Source organism: Macaca fascicularis, chromosome 16 (genome assembly GCF_037993035.2).
Source record: "Macaca fascicularis isolate 582-1 chromosome 16, T2T-MFA8v1.1".
NCBI lineage: Eukaryota > Metazoa > Chordata > Mammalia > Primates > Cercopithecidae > Macaca > Macaca fascicularis.
The window spans coordinates 46,970,175-46,989,275 of NC_088390.1; the positions used below are offsets into that span (position 1 = coordinate 46,970,175).

At 39.5% G+C, this 19,101-nt stretch overlaps 1 protein-coding gene across 9 annotated transcripts in view; it reads right to left on the reverse strand.

Annotated features, from left to right (window-relative positions):
* Positions 1-19,101, reverse strand: part of VMP1 (vacuole membrane protein 1) — a 139,320-nt gene that overhangs the window by 106,887 nt on the left and 13,332 nt on the right. For 5 of the 9 annotated variants that reach the window (XM_045376088.2, XM_045376082.2, XM_065532370.1 and 2 more), the window contains 4 exons: positions 8,543-8,644; positions 4,580-4,715; positions 2,671-2,761; positions 1,325-1,435 (listed from right to left, as the gene is read on the reverse strand). In XM_045376088.2, coding sequence (XP_045232023.1) covers positions 1,325-1,435; positions 2,671-2,761; positions 4,580-4,715; positions 8,543-8,618 — 414 coding nt within the window. In that variant the 5' untranslated portion in view covers positions 8,619-8,644. Of the gene's footprint in view, positions 1-1,324; positions 1,436-2,670; positions 2,762-4,579; positions 4,716-8,542; positions 8,645-12,681; positions 12,806-19,101 lie in introns of all 9 variants that reach the window. The other 4 variants (XM_045376084.2, XM_074019104.1, XM_015437826.3 and 1 more) reach the window with 3 other exon arrangements.

A 19,101-nucleotide genomic window follows, 5' to 3' on the forward strand; every position in this document is an offset into this window, starting at 1 on the left:
CCAAGTTTTAAACTCCCATAAACTTGGAGAAATGATATAGATTAATTCCCAAAGCATTCGTCAGATCATTAATTCAGTACCCTTCTGAGGCAGGCAGACAATCATTCCTTAATACTTATCCTAGCTGCTTCAGAAATGAATTCATTATAGCACAGAGATTGCAAGTGCTTGTAGTGACGGATTTTATTCAGCAATGGGTACTGCTTGACACCCTTTCACCTGTTTTTCCCCAATGAAGATCAAACTGCTTTCAAATATGGAAGTGTTTTCAATTTATTATCTAGGGACAGGAACAGCGTGAACAACCAAGGTACATGGGGCACGAAATTTAATGAGGCACTTACTCATCCATTCTGTATCTGCATTACCCTGAAAGTGCCTATTTATATTTTGTGCCCTCAGTATCTAACTCAACCTCTCCCTAGTTCTAGCTCTGACATTATTCCAGTATATTTGTGAATGTTCAAAGGAAAATTGATCTTCATTCTCTCTTATTTCAACTAGTAAAAGAATATTATTCAGAAGGGGCACTTTGTTTTTTTTTTTGAGACAGAGTCTCGCTCTGCTACCCAGGCTGGAGTGCAGTGGTGCGATCTTGGCTCACTGCAAGCTCCGCCTCCCGGGTTCACGCCATTCTCCTGCCTCAGCCTCCCGAGTAGCTGGGACTACAGGTACCCGCCACCACGTCCAGTTAATTTTTTGTATTTTTAGTAGAGACAGGGTTTCACCGTGTTAGCCAGGATGGTCTCGACCTCCTGACCTCATGATCCGCCCGCTTCAGCCTCCCAAAGTGCTGGGATTACAGGCGTGAGCCACCGCGCCCAGCCTAGAAGGGGCACTTTTTATACTTTGGTTCAAAGGGCTTAAGAAAGCATTTAGTTCTACATGTTAATACTCCATCAATTACATTCAATAAGAATACCAAAATAAATATCCAAGTGTGTATATGATGTTAGAGGATGTAAGGGAAGACATCATTTCTCACATGGAATTTTGTATATTTAAATGGACTTCATTTATTAAAATAACAATTGCTTAAGCAATTAAATCTAGAAGGAAAAGAAAAACCTTCCAGGCTAAACTAATTTAAATAAACAACCTTATCTGCTTAACTGGGGTTTTCTCTTTACTTTTTAAATACTAACCCCAAAGGAAAAACAAAACAGAACTCTAAGTCAAACTTAAAGCACTGATTGGAGGTCAGAATGCTTACAAAACACAAAGGTAATTAAAACAAATCTTAGAATTTTTACTTCTGAAGTAAAAGCACAAATAAAAAGATAGGAAATCTCATTTTTGCTTATTAAAATAAAATTATTCTTACCAGGTAAAGCAGAAAGGTGTGCAGCCCTGTTCCAAGCCCAACAGAAGACAAAATTCCTAAGCCTATCCAGTAGGCATACAAAAGAAACTGTTTCTCTATACGTTGCACATACTGAAAAAAAGGGATGAGGTGAAAAACGTGAATTCTCTATACAGAAATGCGGTATTTATAAACTATCATCAAAATTAAATAAACCAACTAAAATAAGTTTCAAATAGGAAAAAACAAATACAATTAAAAACCCTCAGGCCTAATTTGTTTAATATACAATGGCAAAGATGACAAAAAGATTCATCTAACTGGAATAAAGGTCTTATTTCTAAACCTTTAATAAAAGCTTTGTCTCTAAACCTTTAAAGTCCTACTATTTACAGGACACAGGAAAAAGCAAATTATGAATAAGATAATTTGAGGATATTTTAGATATATTTAAAATAAACGCTTTTAGAACTATAAAAACTTCTCTGTGATTGGCAGTAAACTGTTTTCAAATACCATTCTAGAGCCATTTCTGTGACTGGCAGTAAACTGCTTTAAAATACCATTCTAGAACCATTTCCTGTTAAAATACATTAATGTTTTGCTATTTTAACAAAAGAGGTTAACAAAGCATTCCATTTTCCCATCAATAATGTTGTACTTGTAGATTACAGGCAAATGAACCTGTCTTTTTATACAAATAAAATGTAATCATCAACTTTGGATGAGAGGCCTCCCTATTTGGATGGGTCACAAAAATATGTTAGAGAAAATAAGAAAACTTTGGCAGTGATTAACGGATTCATGCTGCTGTAACGGAAAACCTTCAGGAAAGTTACATTTAAGTCTTTGAAGGTAGGGCCAGGCAGAGTGGCCTGTAATCCCAGCATTTTTGGAGGCCAAGGCAGGCAGATCACCTGAGGTCAGGAGTTTGAGACCAGCCTGGCCTACATGGTGAAACCCCATCTCTACGAAAGTACAAAAAAAATTAGCTGGGTGTGGTGGCGGGCGCCTGTAATCCCAGCTACTTGGGAGGCTATGGCAGGAGAATCGCTTGAACCCAGGAGGCAGAGGTTGCAGTGAGCTTATATCGCGCCTCTGCGCTCCAGCCTGGGTGACAGAGCGAGACTCTGTCTTAAAAAAAAAAAAAAATCTTTGAAGGTAAAAGGAATCACATACACCAAATATAAATGCTCAGCAGCCATAAAACATCACAAGAATATTTTTAAAAGTAAAACGTTTGAGATACTAGTTACGAGATAATGTTGAGGGTAGAAACTCTATAAAACCCACATTCATCCCATTTGAAACTGGGATTAGAGAATTAGAATGTACAAGACTAGAAACAGAACTGCTTGACCTCTCACCTGTTGATGCGCTCCTTCAACATAATACGTAGCTATAAGCACAGCAAGCAGCAGTAAAAAAGACACCACAATGCTTTGACGATGCCATAATCTTAAAAACAAATAAAAAAAAGAAGTATCTCACAGTCTCACTTTCAGCATTCATCATTCTCAAAACAATTTCTTGCTGAAGCAGTTAGGTTACCTAGCTCAGCCTGGCTGAGCTCTTTTCCTTAAACATCATGGCCTCTTGAGGAACAGAAGGGGGTCAAGGGAAGACACATAGGCAGAGAACCCAAGTTCTTGTCATAAACCCATTGTAGCCTTTTCCTTACCCAAAGCCTGATCTTACTAAACCTCAACTTATAATATGGAGAAGCATTATAGTATAATAGAAAGAGCACTGGCCTTCAAGTCAGAGGACCTGGGTCAGAGACCCTTCATGTTGCACTTTGGGCCAGACACTTAACCAATCTGATTGTTTCTTGTTTTTAAAATCTTTATTTACTTATTTTTATTTATTTTTTTGAGACAGAGTCTCACTCTGTTGCCCAGGCTGGAGTGCAGTGGTGTGACCTCAGCTCACTGCAAGCTCTGCCTCCTGGGTTCAAGCTATTCTCCTACCTCAGCCTCCCAAGTTGCTAGAACTACAGGTACGCACCACCATGCCCAGATAATTTTTGTATTTTTAGTAGAGACGGGGTTTCACTATGCTGGCTAGGCTGGTCTCGAACTCCTGTCTTAGTGATCCACCTGCTTTGGCCCCTCAAAGTGCTAGGATTACAGCCGTGAGACACCACGCCCGGCCTTTGTTTCTTTTTTTCAGAGACAGGGTCTTGCTCTGTCACCCAGGCTGGAGTGCAGTGGCGTGATCTTGGCTCACTTCAACCTCCTGGGTTCAAATGATTCTCCTGCCTCAGCCTCCTGAGTAGCTGGGATTACAGGCGTGCACTACCACGATGGGCTAACTTTTTTTCTTTTTTTTTTTTTTGAGACAGTCTCGCTCTGTTGCCCAGGCTGGAGTGCAGTGGTGCGATCTCAGTTCACTGCCACCTCTGCCTCCCACATTCAAGTGATCCTCCTGCCTCAGCCTCCTGAGTAGCTGGGACTACAGGCACATGCCACCATGCCTGGCTAATTTTTGTATTTTTAGTAGAGATTGGATTTCACCATGTTGGCCAGGCTGGTCTCGAACTACTGACCTCAGGTGATCCACCCACCTCGGCCTCCCAAAGTGCTGGGATTACAGGCATGAGCCACCACTCCTGGCCTAAAATGTTTATAATGATATACTTGTTTTACCTTCTTTATGGAGTTGCCCTAAGGATCAAAATCAGCTGAAAATGTTACAAAATACTTTATAAACTCTTAGTACAATAAAAATGTTAAGATAATAGTACAGATAATAACTTGGAAGGGCATGCAAGAAGATAAGGCATGTAAAAGTTCAACTTGTTCTTTATGGTACTTGGAACAGGGCTTACAAGTGCTAAATTTAAAGACAGAACACATTTCCATGGCAGAGTCCTTTTTCATTGGCTCAAACTATCAGTAAAACTGCCACGTATGCTGAACCTTGTCCTGCTAAAGAATCAGTGTATCTAAATTACACAGGCCTGATTTCTCCTGACGGTAAAATCAGGAGAGAAAATAAAAATCGTATTTTTCAGCGCTCTCCATTGCAGATTCAACATGAAAACACAGTAGAAAACTGTGATAATCCAGTAAGCAAACAGCAAATAGCAATGTCTTTCCCTAATCTATTTTTCTTCAGCATAAAGAAGGAAGAATAAATATATTCCTATGGTAATATTCTAAAGGTAATTAATCTATTTTGATGCAGTAGAGGGCAGAAAGTAAAAGATTACTGATGATTTTTTAAATGAGTAAATGAGGTGTATGCAAAAGGCAGTGGGAGAAGACCCTTTACTTTGAGGTCCATTCCTTCAAGATTACAAGGATTTCCAGAGAAAAATACTGCAAGGTAATCAGTGGCTGTCTCCACAGGACAATATTCTGCCTTTCTTCCCGCTCCCGCCTCTTCTTTTCGTTCACTGAAGAGGGGTCTGAAAAGCAATAGTGCAGAGATTAAAACAGAATTTCTAACATTTATGCTTATTCTCTTCAATCACTTTAGATGAAAAGAGTTTTGTTTATTTCCCAAATAACAACTAACAGCAAGCCCTAGAGTCTTATGAAATGGCAACTGGTAGTACCTATAATCTCAGCACTTCGGGAGGCTGAGGAGGGAGGATCACTTGAGGTCAGTAGTTCAAGACCAGCCTGGCTAACATGGTGAAACTCCGTCTCTACTAATAATACAAAAATTAGCAGGGCATGGTGGTATGCGCCTGTAATCCCAGCTACTAGGGAATCTGAAGCACAAGAATCCCTTGAACCTGGGAGGCAGAGGTTGCAGCGAACTGAGAGTGTGCCACTGCAGATCAGCCTGGGTGACAGAATGAGACTCTGGTCTCAAAAAAAAAAAAAAAAAAAAAAAGCCACTAGTCCAAACTCAGCATGGAAAGGAGATAAATGACAGTAGTTCCCCCTTATCTACAGTTTCAGTAACACATGGTCAACTATGGTCTGAAAATATCACATGGAAAATTCTGAAAATAAGCAATTCATAAGTTTTATTGTTTTAAATTTATTTTTATTTTTTTTAAGAGACAGGGTCTCCATTCTTTTGCCCAGGCTGGAATGCAGTGGCATAATCACAGCTCACTTTAATCTCCAACTCCTGGGGTCAAGTGATCCTCCCACCTCAGCCTCCCAAGTAGCTACGACTACAGGTGTGTACCACCACACTCAGCTAATATTTTTGGTTTTTGTGGAGACGCAGTCTCACTACTTTGCCTGGGCTCATCTGAAACTCCTAGCCTCAAATGATCCTCCCACTTTGGCCTCCCAAAGTGCTGGAATTACAGGTGTGAGCTACTGCAGCCAAGCCCCTAAGTTTTACATTGTATCTTTTCTGAGTAGTGTAATAAAATCTCACCAGTCCTGCTCCATCCAGCCCAAGACCTGATAACATCCCTTTATTTAGTACATCCGCGCTGTATATGTTACCCCATTACTATATACAGAACAACACAGTGTTTTTCCTATATCCACTAGGGGTCATGAAATGTATCCCTCATGGATAAGGGGGGCTACTATATTATAGTTGCCATTTCTTAAGGAGTGTTACCTAGAGAATAACTGAGGCAAAACCAACTCCCTGCCTTGATAAACATCAGAACCTTCTGTAGAGGATGTCCTAAAGAAATGGTACTGAAAATTCCAGCAGTTGAATTTGGGATAGAGCTATAGATTTGGGGAAAATTAATGAAATAAGTCTAAACTGGTCCACCTTCTATGAAGGGCATTCTATCAACCTAGGATCATATTACAGAACAAAGTGGTTTAGATCACAAAATGCTGAGGCAAACTAGTTGGTTCTAAACCTGGCTCTGCCTTCTACTAGTAATTTGATCTTGGGCAAGTTAGTTAATACTTTTGTGTCTCAGTTTTCTCTTCTGTAAAATGGGGATCACAATAGTACTTGTGTACACAAAGTACACAAAAGTACTGAAAATAGTACTTTTCAGGATCATTGTAAGGATTAAATGAGATCATATATGTAAAGTTCTCAGAAGAGTTTAACACTTAGTAAGTGTCCCATTAAGGTTAGCTATTAATTGTCACCATCCATTGAAATTACAAAATGCTTTTTTTTTATGAGACAGGATCTCATTCTGTTGCCCAGGCTGGGGTGCAGTGGCAGCACGATCTTGGTTCACTGCAACCTCCACCTTCCTGGTTAAAGCCGTTCTCCTGCCTGAGCTTCCCGAGTAGCTGGGATCACAGGCATCTGCCACCACGCCCGGCTAGTTTTTTTGGTATTTTCAGTAGAGATGAGGTTTCACCATGTTGGCCAGGCTGGTTTCAAACTCCTGACCTCAAGTGATCCGCCCATCTTGGTCTCCCAAAGTGCTGGGATTACAGGTGTGAGCCACCATGCCTGGCACAAAATGCATATACACTGTAAATTGGTAATTCCATTTCTAGGAATGATTAGGTATAAGGTGAAATGACTTGTACAACTTTATTCACCGCAGCATTATTTGTACCAGCAAAAAATAATCAATAAGTTATATATTACCAATAGAGGACAGAAGAGTGATTAAAGTATGGCACACTCATTAAATGGAAAGAAAAACTAAGCAGCCATAATAAAGAATATATATATATATATTTTTGAGACAGGGTCTTGCTCTGTCGCCCAGCCTGGAGTGCAGTGGTGTGATCACAGCTCACTGCAGCCTTGTGGGCTCAAGCGATCCTCTCACCTTAGTCTTTCCAGTAGCTAGCTAGAACTTCAGGTGCATACGATCACATCCAGCAAATTTTTAAAATATTTTGTAGAGATGAGGTTTCCCTGTGTTGCCCTGGCTGGTGTCAAACTCCTGGGCTCAAGAGATCCTCCCGCCTTGGCCTCCCAAAGTGTTGGGATTACAGGCGTGAATCACCACGCCCAGCCTAAGAATAAGTTTTTCATGTACAGTTATAGCACAATCTCTAAAATGTTAAGTAAAAAATACATGGTACAAAAGAGTAAGTGTGACCTGCTAATGTTAATTTTAAATTCCAACGGGGTGAGCAGTAGAGGAAGAATATACAAACATATGTGCTCACTAAAAGGAAAGAAAAAAATAGCACACAAAAGCTCCTAATGGGAAGACACTATGATGTATGCAATGCCCATCTCGGAATCCTGAAACTCTTGGTGAAATTGCCAAGTTTACTGATAACCAAAGTAACCCAAAAGGCAGATCAGTGCTGCAAAATGTCGTCCGCAAGGCAATACGGTGATTAAAACAAACAAATGAGGCTGGGTGCAGTAGCTCATGCCTGTAATCCCAGCACTTTGGGAGGCCAAGGCGGGTGGACCACCTGAGGTCAGGAGTTCAAGACCACCCTGGCCAACATGGTGAAACACCATCTCTACTAAAAATACAAAAATTGGCTGGGCGTGGTGGCACATGCCTTTAATTCCAGTTACTCGGGAGGCTGAGGCAGGAGAATTGCTTGAACCTGGGAGGCAGAGGTTGCAGTGAGCCGAGATCGCGCCATTGCACTCCAGCCTGGTGACAGAGCAAGACTCTGTCTCAAAAAAACAAATAAACAAATGAAAACTACTATTTCAGATAGCTTGCACTTCCTCTAAAAGAGGAGAATTGCTGTGAAAATACTGCCACACTAGAGTATTATTTGCAATGTGTTTGAGATGTCAAACAATTCAAAAGCTAAAAAAACAACAGCATGATTACTAGAAAAGAAAAACTTTTCTTTCATTTTCCTTTAAATGCATGAAGGAAGGTTTCTACTTAAATCATCCATATTAATAAAGGTCATCATTTTCAGGGTAACTGTATAAACAGGATTCAAATACACTGAAATTTACCACAAATTCCAATCTGGCTAAAATACAAGTTTATTCATCTCAAACTATAATTTTAAAATAAATTTTTAAATGATATTCACATTCTAACTTTTTTGATAACGGTATACTTAAGAACAGTGTAGTAAGTTTATAATCTACTTCTAGAATTACAAAATAGCACAATAAAATTGAGCACTGAGCAAAGCCAAATAAACACTGACCATACCATAAGATTAACAAGTAATCTTGCACCTGGAACACTGTTTATGTGATTGTAGCCAGGCTGCTTCTGCCATCACTGTGAAAAATCACCTTACAGGCCCTGACTGACCCATAATTTAATTTACTAAGAAGAAATTAATATAAGATTAAAAATACAAGAAGTAATATATCTCTATTTTATTCCAATGAAAACTATATCATTTAAACCCATAGCACTCCTCCCTCCAAACCATCAAAATTTACCTGTGAAATTTCCATTATGTTGTTCCTTGTTCATTGCTACACGTCTCTGGTCACAATTTTTTCCATTCTCTGCCATTTCATAGATCAGTAACTCTTGAGGAGCTAATACAGCAAAATAAAATCCAGCAATACGTTACAAACTTCTGCTGTGTAGCCATGACTGAATAAAACTGAATACAGGAATAACATCACAGTAATAACCCACATGATATGTATGATGTGTTTACACTTTTTTTCTTTTATAACCAAACTTTGAACAATTTATATAGATATTCCAATACAAATAGTAAAAATATAAAAGCCATATAGTTGTAAAACTTTTCCTAGTAGTTATTTCAGGGATTTTCCAGATTGAAATTTGGAGGTAATTTGTCCACAGAAGGAGGATATCAAGCACTAGCACCTCCAAATGTTAACACACTAGAAGGTCTAACATCTTTCTAATTTACAATTTAATATCATACTACTATGTACTCAGAATTAATCTTATCATTTTTACCTTTTTACCATTTTCTTTCATATTTCCTTTAACATTATTATATATAAATAGAATATACTACGAAAGATGCTGCAAATGTTGATACATAAATCTAAGATCACAGACCAGTTTTATTTAGGAAACAATTCTACTGAATAAAATGATATGGGCAAAAAAAAATTTTTTTTTGAAATGTTTAAGATAGTTAAATGTACTTTATTTATAACATGCTTCATACTACAGATATCAGTGCTTCTACTTTAAATCACTGTAATACAACACATAAAAACCAGATTGCCTATGATTGTATCATTCTGCAGGTGTTAGTAAAGCAAAACTTTCACTCAAAAAGTACATCACTTCAATAAAAGGCTAAAATGCTCAATAAAAGGCTAAAATGCTGAGTCCTTAACACAGTATTAAAACTTGCCCAGGCCGGGCGTGGTGGCTCAAGCCTGTAATCCCAGCACTTTGGGAGGCCGAGACGGGCGGATCACGAGGTCAGGAGATCGAGACCATCCTGGCTAATATGGTGAAACCCCGTCTCTACTAAAAATACAAAAAACTAGCCGGGCGAGGTGGTGGGTGCCTGTAGTCCCAGCTACTCGGGAGGCTGAGGCAGGAGAATGGCGTAAACCCGGGAGGCGGAGCTTGCAGTGAGCTGAGATCCGGCCACTGCACTCCAGCCTGGGCGACAAAGCGAGACTCCTCCGTCTCAAAAAAAAAAAGAAAAAAAAAAAAAAAAAAAAAAAACTTGCCCAGACACTTATAAAAAGACAACTGGGGCCAGGTGCGGTGGCTCATGCCTATAATCCTAGCGTTTTGGGAGACCAAGGTGGGGTGATCACTTGAGGTCAGGAGTTTGAGGTCAGTCTGGGCTACACAGTGAAATCCCATCTCTATATACGATAAATAAAATAGCCAGGAGTGATGACCCATGCCTGTAGTTCTAGTTGCTCAGGAGGCTGAGGTGGGAGGATTGCTTGGGCTCAGGGGTTCAAGGCTACAGTGAGGTATGACTGTGCCACTGCATTACAGCCTGGGCAAGAGGGAGACCCTGCTTAAAAAAAAAAAAAAAGAAAAAAGAAAGTGAAAATAAATACAACCCACAGGGGAAAGTATTCACAAATCACATACATTTCATAAAATGCATGTACCTGGACTGCAAACTCTTACAACTCAGTAATAAAAAGCAAATAATCCAATTAATAAACAGAGAGGAGCTGCGCAGGTATTTCTCCAAAGATAAAACAAATTGTTAATAAGTATATAAAAAGATGTCTAACATCTTCAGCCATCAAGGAAATGCAAATTAAACCACAATGAGATACAATCTCATACCTGTTAGCATGGTTATAGTAAAAAAGACAGATAATAGGCTGGGTGCGGTGGCTCATGCCTGTAATCCCAGCACTTTGGGAGGCCAAGGCAGGCGGATCATGAGGTCAGGAGTTCAAGACCAGCCTGCCCAAACATGGCGAAACCCTGTCTCTACTAAAAATATAAAAATTAGCCAGGTGTGGTGATGAGGACCTGTAATCCCAGCTACTCGGGAGGCTGAGGCAAGAGAATTGCTTGAACCCCGGAGGTGGAGGTTGCAGTGAGCCGAGATTATGCCATTGTACTCCAGCCTAGGCGACAACAGCAAGACTCTGTCTCAAAAAAAAAAAAAAAAAAAAAAGACAGATAATAATTAATAACAAGAGTTAGTGAGGATGTGGAGAAATCGGAACTGCTGGAAGGAATGCAAGAGTTCAGCTGCTTTGGAAAACAATCTGTCAGCTCCTCCAAAGGTAAAATACAGTTATCATATGACTCAGCAATTCAGGAATGTTCATAGTGACACTGTCAACAGACAAAAGGTGTTTTTTTCTATTTTTATTTTTTTTGAGATGGAGTCTCACTCTGTTGCCCAGGCTGGAGTGCAGTGGCGTGATCTCGGCTCACTGCAACCTCTGCTCCTGAGTTCAAGTGGTTCTCCTGCCTCAGTCTCCCAAGTAACTGGGATTACAGGTGCCCGCCACCATGCCTGGCTAATTTTTGTATTTTTAGTAGAGACAGGGTTTCACCATGTTGGTCAGGATGGTCTTGAACTCCTGACCTTGTGATCCACCTGCCTCAGCCTCCCAAAGTTCTGGGATTACAGGTGTGAGTCACCGCACCCAGCCTATAACCCAAATGTCTTATGAACTGATGAATGGATATAGGAAATATGGTATATAGTATATCCAAACAATGAAATATTAATCAGCCATAAAAAGAAATAAAGTAGTAATACATACTACTGCATCAATGGAGTCTGAAAATATGCTAAGTGAAAGAAGTCAGTCACAAAAGACTACATGTTATGATTCCCATTTATATGAAATTTCCAGAATATGCATATCCATAACAACAGAAAGTAGCAAATTAGCAGGAGAAAGATGGGGAGTAGCTGCCAATGAGTTGTGAGTTTCTTTCTGGGGGGATAATGTTCTAAAATTGTTTTGATAGTTGCATAGATGTGAACATACTTTTTAATTGGGTGAATTATATGATATGTGAATTATGTTTCAATAAAGCTATTTAAGAACAGTTACCAGCAGGAACTATCTGAACTTCCAAATATGTTGTGAATACATATGAATAATATATTCATAGAAAAAGAATGGTATAATGTTCTACAAATCTCATTTATTCATTCATTCATTTAGTTATGTTGCCCAGGCTGGTCTCGAACTCCTGGCCTGAAGTGATCCTCCTGCCTCGGCTTCCCAAAGTGGTAGGATTCCAGGCATAAGCCACTACTCAGGCTTATCTATATTTAATAGAAGACCCAAGAGTATTAGGAGTATTCTCATGGCCAAATGGCAAAAATTTTTATATTTTATGAGCAGATTTAGTGACAGTTTAGAATTCAAAGTCAGATATATGAGTTAGGGGGTTATATTATTAAGAAAGAAAACTCATGAAATCACTTGATAAGGTCTGTTTACCCATTCACTCAAAAAATATTAACTGAACAATCTGTATGTGCCAAGAGTCATGCTAGATTTATATTTAGCTGATCAGAATATGATATGGTTACGGGTTCAATCTTCCTGTAGTTTGATAGCTGGTGCTAATTTATTCCTTGACTAAACTATAATTATTGTAAATATTTTCAAACTTTATGCCTCATAAAGGAAAACAAGTGAAAGACTACAAAAATGACGGAAAAAAAAGCACACATTCATCTGTGTAATATTCTCCTTTTTAAGATACAATCCATTTGTGGATACCTTTGTTTTGTTGTCTTCAATGCTGAATAAGCAAATAAACATATCAAGAAATAAAATAAAGGTTTCTATTAGTATAGATATCCTTAAGTAGACAATCATAAGATTTAAAGTCTGAAAAATCTGGATTTGATCCCAGATTTGCCACTAACTAGCTGTGTGATCTTAAGCAAAGTTTCATTTTCTTTAGGCCTTGATTTTTTGGATTCACAAAATGAGGACAATAATTGCCGCTTTCAAATGATTGATGTGTAGATGAAATAATCTATGTATGTATATGTATGTTTGTTGATATGCATGTATGTGTGACTATAAATGCCAATACATCAAAAGGGTAGGAGGTAATAAACCTACAAAATGCCTAAACTAGAAAAACAACTTCACGGCACATGCCTCATTGTTACCATATCAGTGATGCCAGTGTTGTTCGTTCAGCTCTCATTTTAAAAGTTCTTGGGTCTCCAATGGGCACTGAGGATACAAATATGAATAGGATAAGGAGGTCCCTGTCCTCAAGAGGATCACAGTCTGGTAAAGAAGCCAAATGAACACAAGAAATCAATTATAACAGAATGGGATGAAATAGGCATTTATTTTTATTTTTATTTTTATTTTTTTTTTGAGACGGAGTCTCGCTCTGTCACCCAGGCTGGAGTGCAGTGGCCGGATCTCAGCTCACTGCAAGCTCCGCCTCCCAGGTTCACGCCATTCTCCTGCCTCAGCCTCCCAAGTAGCTGGGACTACAGGCGCCTGCCACCTCGCCCGGCTAAGTTTTTGTATTTTTAGTAGAGACGGGGTTTCACTGTGTTAGCCAGGATGGTCTCGATCTCCTGACCTCGTGATCCGCCCGTCTCGGCCTCCCAAAGTGCTGGGATTACAGGCTTGAGCCACCGCGCCCGGCCGAAATAGGCATTTAAATAAAATTAGATGAAAAGACAATGTTTTAGTCAGGTCTTAAGAGTCTAACAGGGCCAGGCACGATGGCTCACGCCTGTAATCCCAACACTTTGGGAGGCCCAGGTGGGCGGATCACAAGGTCAGGAGATCGAGACCATCCTGGCTAACATGGCAAAACCCCGTCTCTACTAAAAATACAAAAAAATATCCGGGCGCAGTGGTGGGCGCCTGTAGTCCCAACTACTTGGGAGGCTGAGGCAGGAGAATGGCATGAACCCACGAGGCGGAGCTTGCAGTGAGCCGAGATCGCACCACTGCACTCCAGCCTGGACGACAGAGCAAGCAAAAAAAAGAAAAAAGAGTCTAAAAGACTGGAGAAATTTGTAAATCTATCTAAACATCAGTTTTTCTTAGTTTGTAAAACCGAGATAATATGACACACATCAGAGGGTTGAGAATTAAACAAGGTAATGTACATAAAATACTAACATATTGCCTCACCTTTCATGTGACCTCAACATATACTAGCTATGATGAAGACCATGAAGTAGAAAATACTATGGGAGCTCAGAGGACGATATATTCAGACGAGTTCATAGAAGCTGAAAGTTTAACTTTGCAAACTTAAGTCATACTTGTGTGAAGATTCAGCAAAAAAGATAATGTAGCTCAAGCAATTACAAAACAACAACAAAAACCAAAGATGTTAGAGCATCACAATAGGATTACAAAATGGAAATCTATTTCACAAATCTGAATTTTATTAATAAAAAAATAAACTGAGGATGTTTGAAATGGAACCATATAAAAAGGTTAATGATTTTCCACCTGCCATTTAACTTGAAACTATACTTAAGTTCTGCAAATACTTAAAACTATGTGAGTTTGGCTGGTTGTGGTAGCTCATGCCTGTAATTCCAGCACTTTGGGAGGCTGAGGCGGGCAGATCACCTGAGGTCAGGAGTTCAAGACCAGCCTGGCCAACATGGCAAAACCTCATCTCTACTAAAAATACATAAATTAGCTGGGTGTGGTGGCTTGCGCCTGTAATCCCAGCTATTCGGGAGGCTGAGGCAGGAGAATCACTTGAACCCAGGAGGTGGAGGTTGCAGTGAGCCAAGATTGCACCACTGCACTCCAGCCTGGGCAACAGAGCAGGACTCCATCTCAAGCAAAAAAAAAAAAAAAAAAAAACCTATGTGTTTTCATATTCAACCAAATCTTATAGGCAATATCTTTTAAAAATATTTTAAAGATATTTAAACATTTGTAAATATCTAAATATATGATATTTGCATATAAGATATTTAAGGATATTTAAGATATTTTAAAGCCAGCCATTCATCTCTATCACAGTAAGTAAAATTTATTGAATCTGTGATGAAAAGATAAACAGGGCGCAAAAGGGTTTGCTTTACAAATAACATTCTAAAACCTTTCCCTACAAAACACTGACAATTGAACTCATTTGCCCCTATTTACTCTTTCCCACAGTGTCATTGTTTTACCCAAAACATTTTGGGTCTATGAGTATGTACTTATAACAATGGTATTGCACAATTATTTGAACGTTTTGTTTTTAAGCTATTGCAATAGCGGTTTTCATTAGAGCAAATAATGTGTTCTTACACAATGTGCTAAAAAAGAAGAGCATACTGACATTTTCTTCTCCAAAATTCTCTTTAGAAAACATAATAGTCTGAAATTCTGTTTTGTAAGAAATAACCCAGGGAATGAAGTTATTTTCATCAGTCTATTTCTTCATGAACAAAATAAATTCGCAGTTTAAAAAACAACTTTTCAAAACCTTTTTGTCATTCCCAAAAGAAGGAAATATAGCGTAAGGCCAAACAAGAGGGCCACTGAGGTTTTAAACAGTTAAGCTTAAAAAGAATCAAACCCGTTTTTTGTTTTTGTTTTTGGTTTTTTTTTTTGCATTTTGACCATTTAGGATGATTTAAAACCATCCCAAGTATGAAACAATCAAAATAAAACAACCACTAGTGTTCTAAATAGTTAAGCTTATAAAAACTTCAAAGCTTTTCTGTATTTTAACCATTTTGTAAAGGATTTTACATTTTTCCTTGCCTTTCAAAATTCCCTTGAAAACATCCTCAATTACTTTGCCTCTTCTTCCCCCAATCATACATACTGTAAAACTTTGCAAAACTGCAATGCCTCCAGAATCCTCTGCATTCTTATGATCTGTCTAAGCAGCTGAACATAACTGAAGAAAATCACACAATTACACAGCCACTTCAAATTCTTAATTCAACAAATATGTATCAATGGTCCATTATGTGCCAATTATTATTATTATCATTATTATTTTAAGACAGTCTCACTGTGTTGCCCAGGCTGGAGTGCAGTGGCATCTCAGTTCACTGCAACCTCTGCTTCCTGGGTTCAAGTGATTCTCCTGTCTCAGCCTCCCAAGTAGCTGGGACTACAAGCACCCACCACCACGCCCAGCTAATTTTTGTATTTTTAGTAAAGATGGGGTTTTACTATGTTGGCCAGGCTGGTCTTAAACTCCTGACCTTGTGATCAACCCACCTCGGCCTCCCAAAGTGCTGGGATTACAGGCGTGAGCCACCGTGTCCCGCCTATTATTATTTTTGAGACAGAGTCTCACTCTGTTTTGTAGGCTGGCGTGCAATAGCACAATATTGGCTCACTGCAACCTCCGCCTCCCGGGTTCAAACAATCCTCCTGCCTCAGCTTCCTAAGTAGCTGGGACTACATGTGTACACCACCATGACAGGCTAATTTTTATAGAGATGGGGTTTCGCCATGTTGTCCAGGCTGGTCTCAAACTCCTGGGCTCAAGTGATCCGCCCATCTCAGCCTCCCAAAGTACTAGGATTAAAGGCTTGAGCCACTGTGCCCAGCCCAGTTATTAAGATGCCAAATCTCAAACCTAAAATTGATGATTCCTGCTAATAATCTTTTTTTTTAACTTTGACAATATTTCATTCTTTGTTCTTGCTCCTAAAATGTTTTACCCTCTTTTTTCCTTTCTTATTTTCAGACGCTGACTTTTTTTTTTTAGACAGGGTCTCACTCTGTCCCCTGGGCTGCAGTGCAGTGGTGCAATAATGGCTTACTGCTCCCTCGACCTCCTGGGTTCAAGTGATCCTCCCACTTCAGCCTCCCGAGCAGCTGGAACTACAGGAACATGCCACCATGTCAAGCTAATTTTTGTATTTTTTTTGTAGAGACTGGGTTTCCTCATGTTGCCCAGGCTGGTCTTGAACTCCTGGGCTCAAGTGATCCCCCAGCCTTGGCCTCCCAAAGTGCTGGGATTACAGGTATGAACCGTGTCCAGCTCTGTCACGTTTTTTAAAATAATAAAAGCAGTGAGAGAATTCACCAATCCCACTACTACTAAGCCTACTAAAATATTTACACTTCACCCATGTCAGCATTCTTTCTCTCTTTATGACTCGGCAGTGTCCTCTACTTACCAAAGGCCATTATGTCAATATATATATCATTCCCTTCCTCCTTCTCAGGGACTTGACTCCTTCTGTTCTCACTGTGTAATCAATCTTTACCCCTTTATTCTCACCAGAAAATAAGCATTATTCAGTATTTCCCATTTTTCATTCCTCCTTCATAAACAGTTCTCAAAACAGTTGCCTACATACAGTCTCCACTTACTCATCACTATATTTCTGCCTGATTCATTGTGGTATGACTTCTGCCCTGACAAATAAAAATAAATTGCTTTTGTGAAGATTACTGATTACTTCCATTTGCCAAATCCAAAGGACACATCTTACTGAACCTCTTACCTTCACTGAACACAAGTATCCACTCTCTATTTCTTGAAATACTTTCATTTTTCTTCCTATTTCTCTGACGGTTCCCCCTGCTCTACGTCCTGGGGTTCTTCAAAGCCTGGGCCTAGATTCCTTTTTGTATTCCCTTTATACTCTCTCCCTAATGATGTCATCTATTCACTCAGCCTTAAATACCCTCTACATACTGACAATTCTTTCTTTCAAAGGCAAAATGATGTTGTGATACTGCTTTATGAAAGTGCTTTATCAATATGCTGTAAGAATAATTAGAATCACAGAAGGAACCTTAGAGAGTATCAAGCCTATTCTACTTATTCACAGATAAACATCTCAGAGGTAAGTGACTTGTGTAATGTCACAGAACAAGCTAGTGACAAACCTGGAGGCAGGACCCAGATACAACGGTCATCTTAGGAGTACACTGACCTATTGGGAAGACAACCCCACCCTCCAAACTAATCAAAAATTATTTTTCTGAGAATATTGAAAGGGACAAGCTCAATCTAGAAAAGTGAGGTAACATAAGAGCTGGCCCCAAAATGTGATTTAGGAGTTAAAGACTCAAATCTTTTTTCTTGAGATCGTCTTTCTCTGTCACCCAGGCTGGCGTGCAGTGGAGCAATCACAGCTCACTGCAACCTCCACCTTCAGTGGAGCAATCAGAGCTCACTGCAACATCTGCCTTCCAGGTTCAAGCCATTCTCCTGCCTCAGTCTACCCAGTAGCTGGGATTACAGGCATGGGCCCCCATGCCCGGACAATTTTTTTGTATTTTTTAGTAGAGATGGGGTTTCACCATGTTGGCCATGCTGGTCTTGAACTCCTGACCTCAGGCGATCCACTAGCCTCGGTCTCCCAAAGTGTTGGGGTTACAGGCATAAGCCACTGTGCCCGGCCTAAGACTCAAATCTAATCAAAATGGGAGTACAGGTTGCTGTAAGTTTTTTATGTTACACTGGGGGGCATTATTAGGCTGGATTCATAACCATAAAATTATTAACTGAACTGCCTGAAAAAAATAATTTAAGGGGACTGGTTTTATGATAAAAGAGAAGTTAAACAAAACAAAATGGTAACTCTATCTCCAGCACAGTGCTAGCCTATAAACCTCGTATCTATTGGGGCACACAGCATGATTATCAAGGCCTTTGATCATCTCACCATCCATCTTTGAATTCATGCTCCCAAATAGTATTTTGTGTATAATCTGACTTCTCATACCAACTGGCTATAAGGAGAGTATATGCTTGTAATGGGTTGAATTGTGCCCCCTCAAATTCATATGGTGAAGTCCTAATACTCATGTGACTATAATTTGGAGATACTGCCTTTAAGAAGCTAATTAAGGTTAAATGAGGTAATAAGGGTGGTACCCTAATAAGGACTCACGTCCTTATTGGAAGAAGTACCAGACAGTTTTCTCTTCTACCTGGACACAGAGGAAAGACTACGTAAGGACACAGAGAGAAGGTGGCTGTCTGTAAGCCGGGAAGAGAGTCCTCACCAGAAATAAACCCTGCTGGCACCTTGATCTTGGACTTGCAGCCTACAAAACTGTGAGAAAAACAATTTCTGTTGTTTAAACCATCCGGTCTGTGGTATTCTGTCATGACAACCCTAGCAGAGCAATACAATGATGATTAGTATAAATAAGGGTATCCAGATTGCAGAATAGTTTTGTTTGTTTTGTTTTGTTTTTTTGTAGAGACAGAGTCTCACTATGTTACCCAGAGTGATCTTCTGGGTACCAAGTGATCCTCCTGTCTCGGCCTCCCAAAGTGCTAGGATTACAGGTGAGAGCCATCTTGTCTAGCTAGACTACCTTTTTTCCAGAAAAAACCTGATGTATTTTACTGCATGTGTCTTCAAACTGCAACAGTGACTAATCTAGCATCAACATACCCTGTTAATCTTACTTATTATCATCTTCATCATGACCCATTTTATAGGGAAAAGGGAAAACTTGGTGGCTGAAAGCTGCCAATATGTCCTGACTTACTAGTTATATGACTTTAGGTTAAATAATTTGCATTTGTGCATATTTGTAAAATATCTCCATCCTTATTTTTCTTTTTTGAGATGGAGTTTTGCTCTTGTTGCCCAGGCTGGAGTGCAATGGCG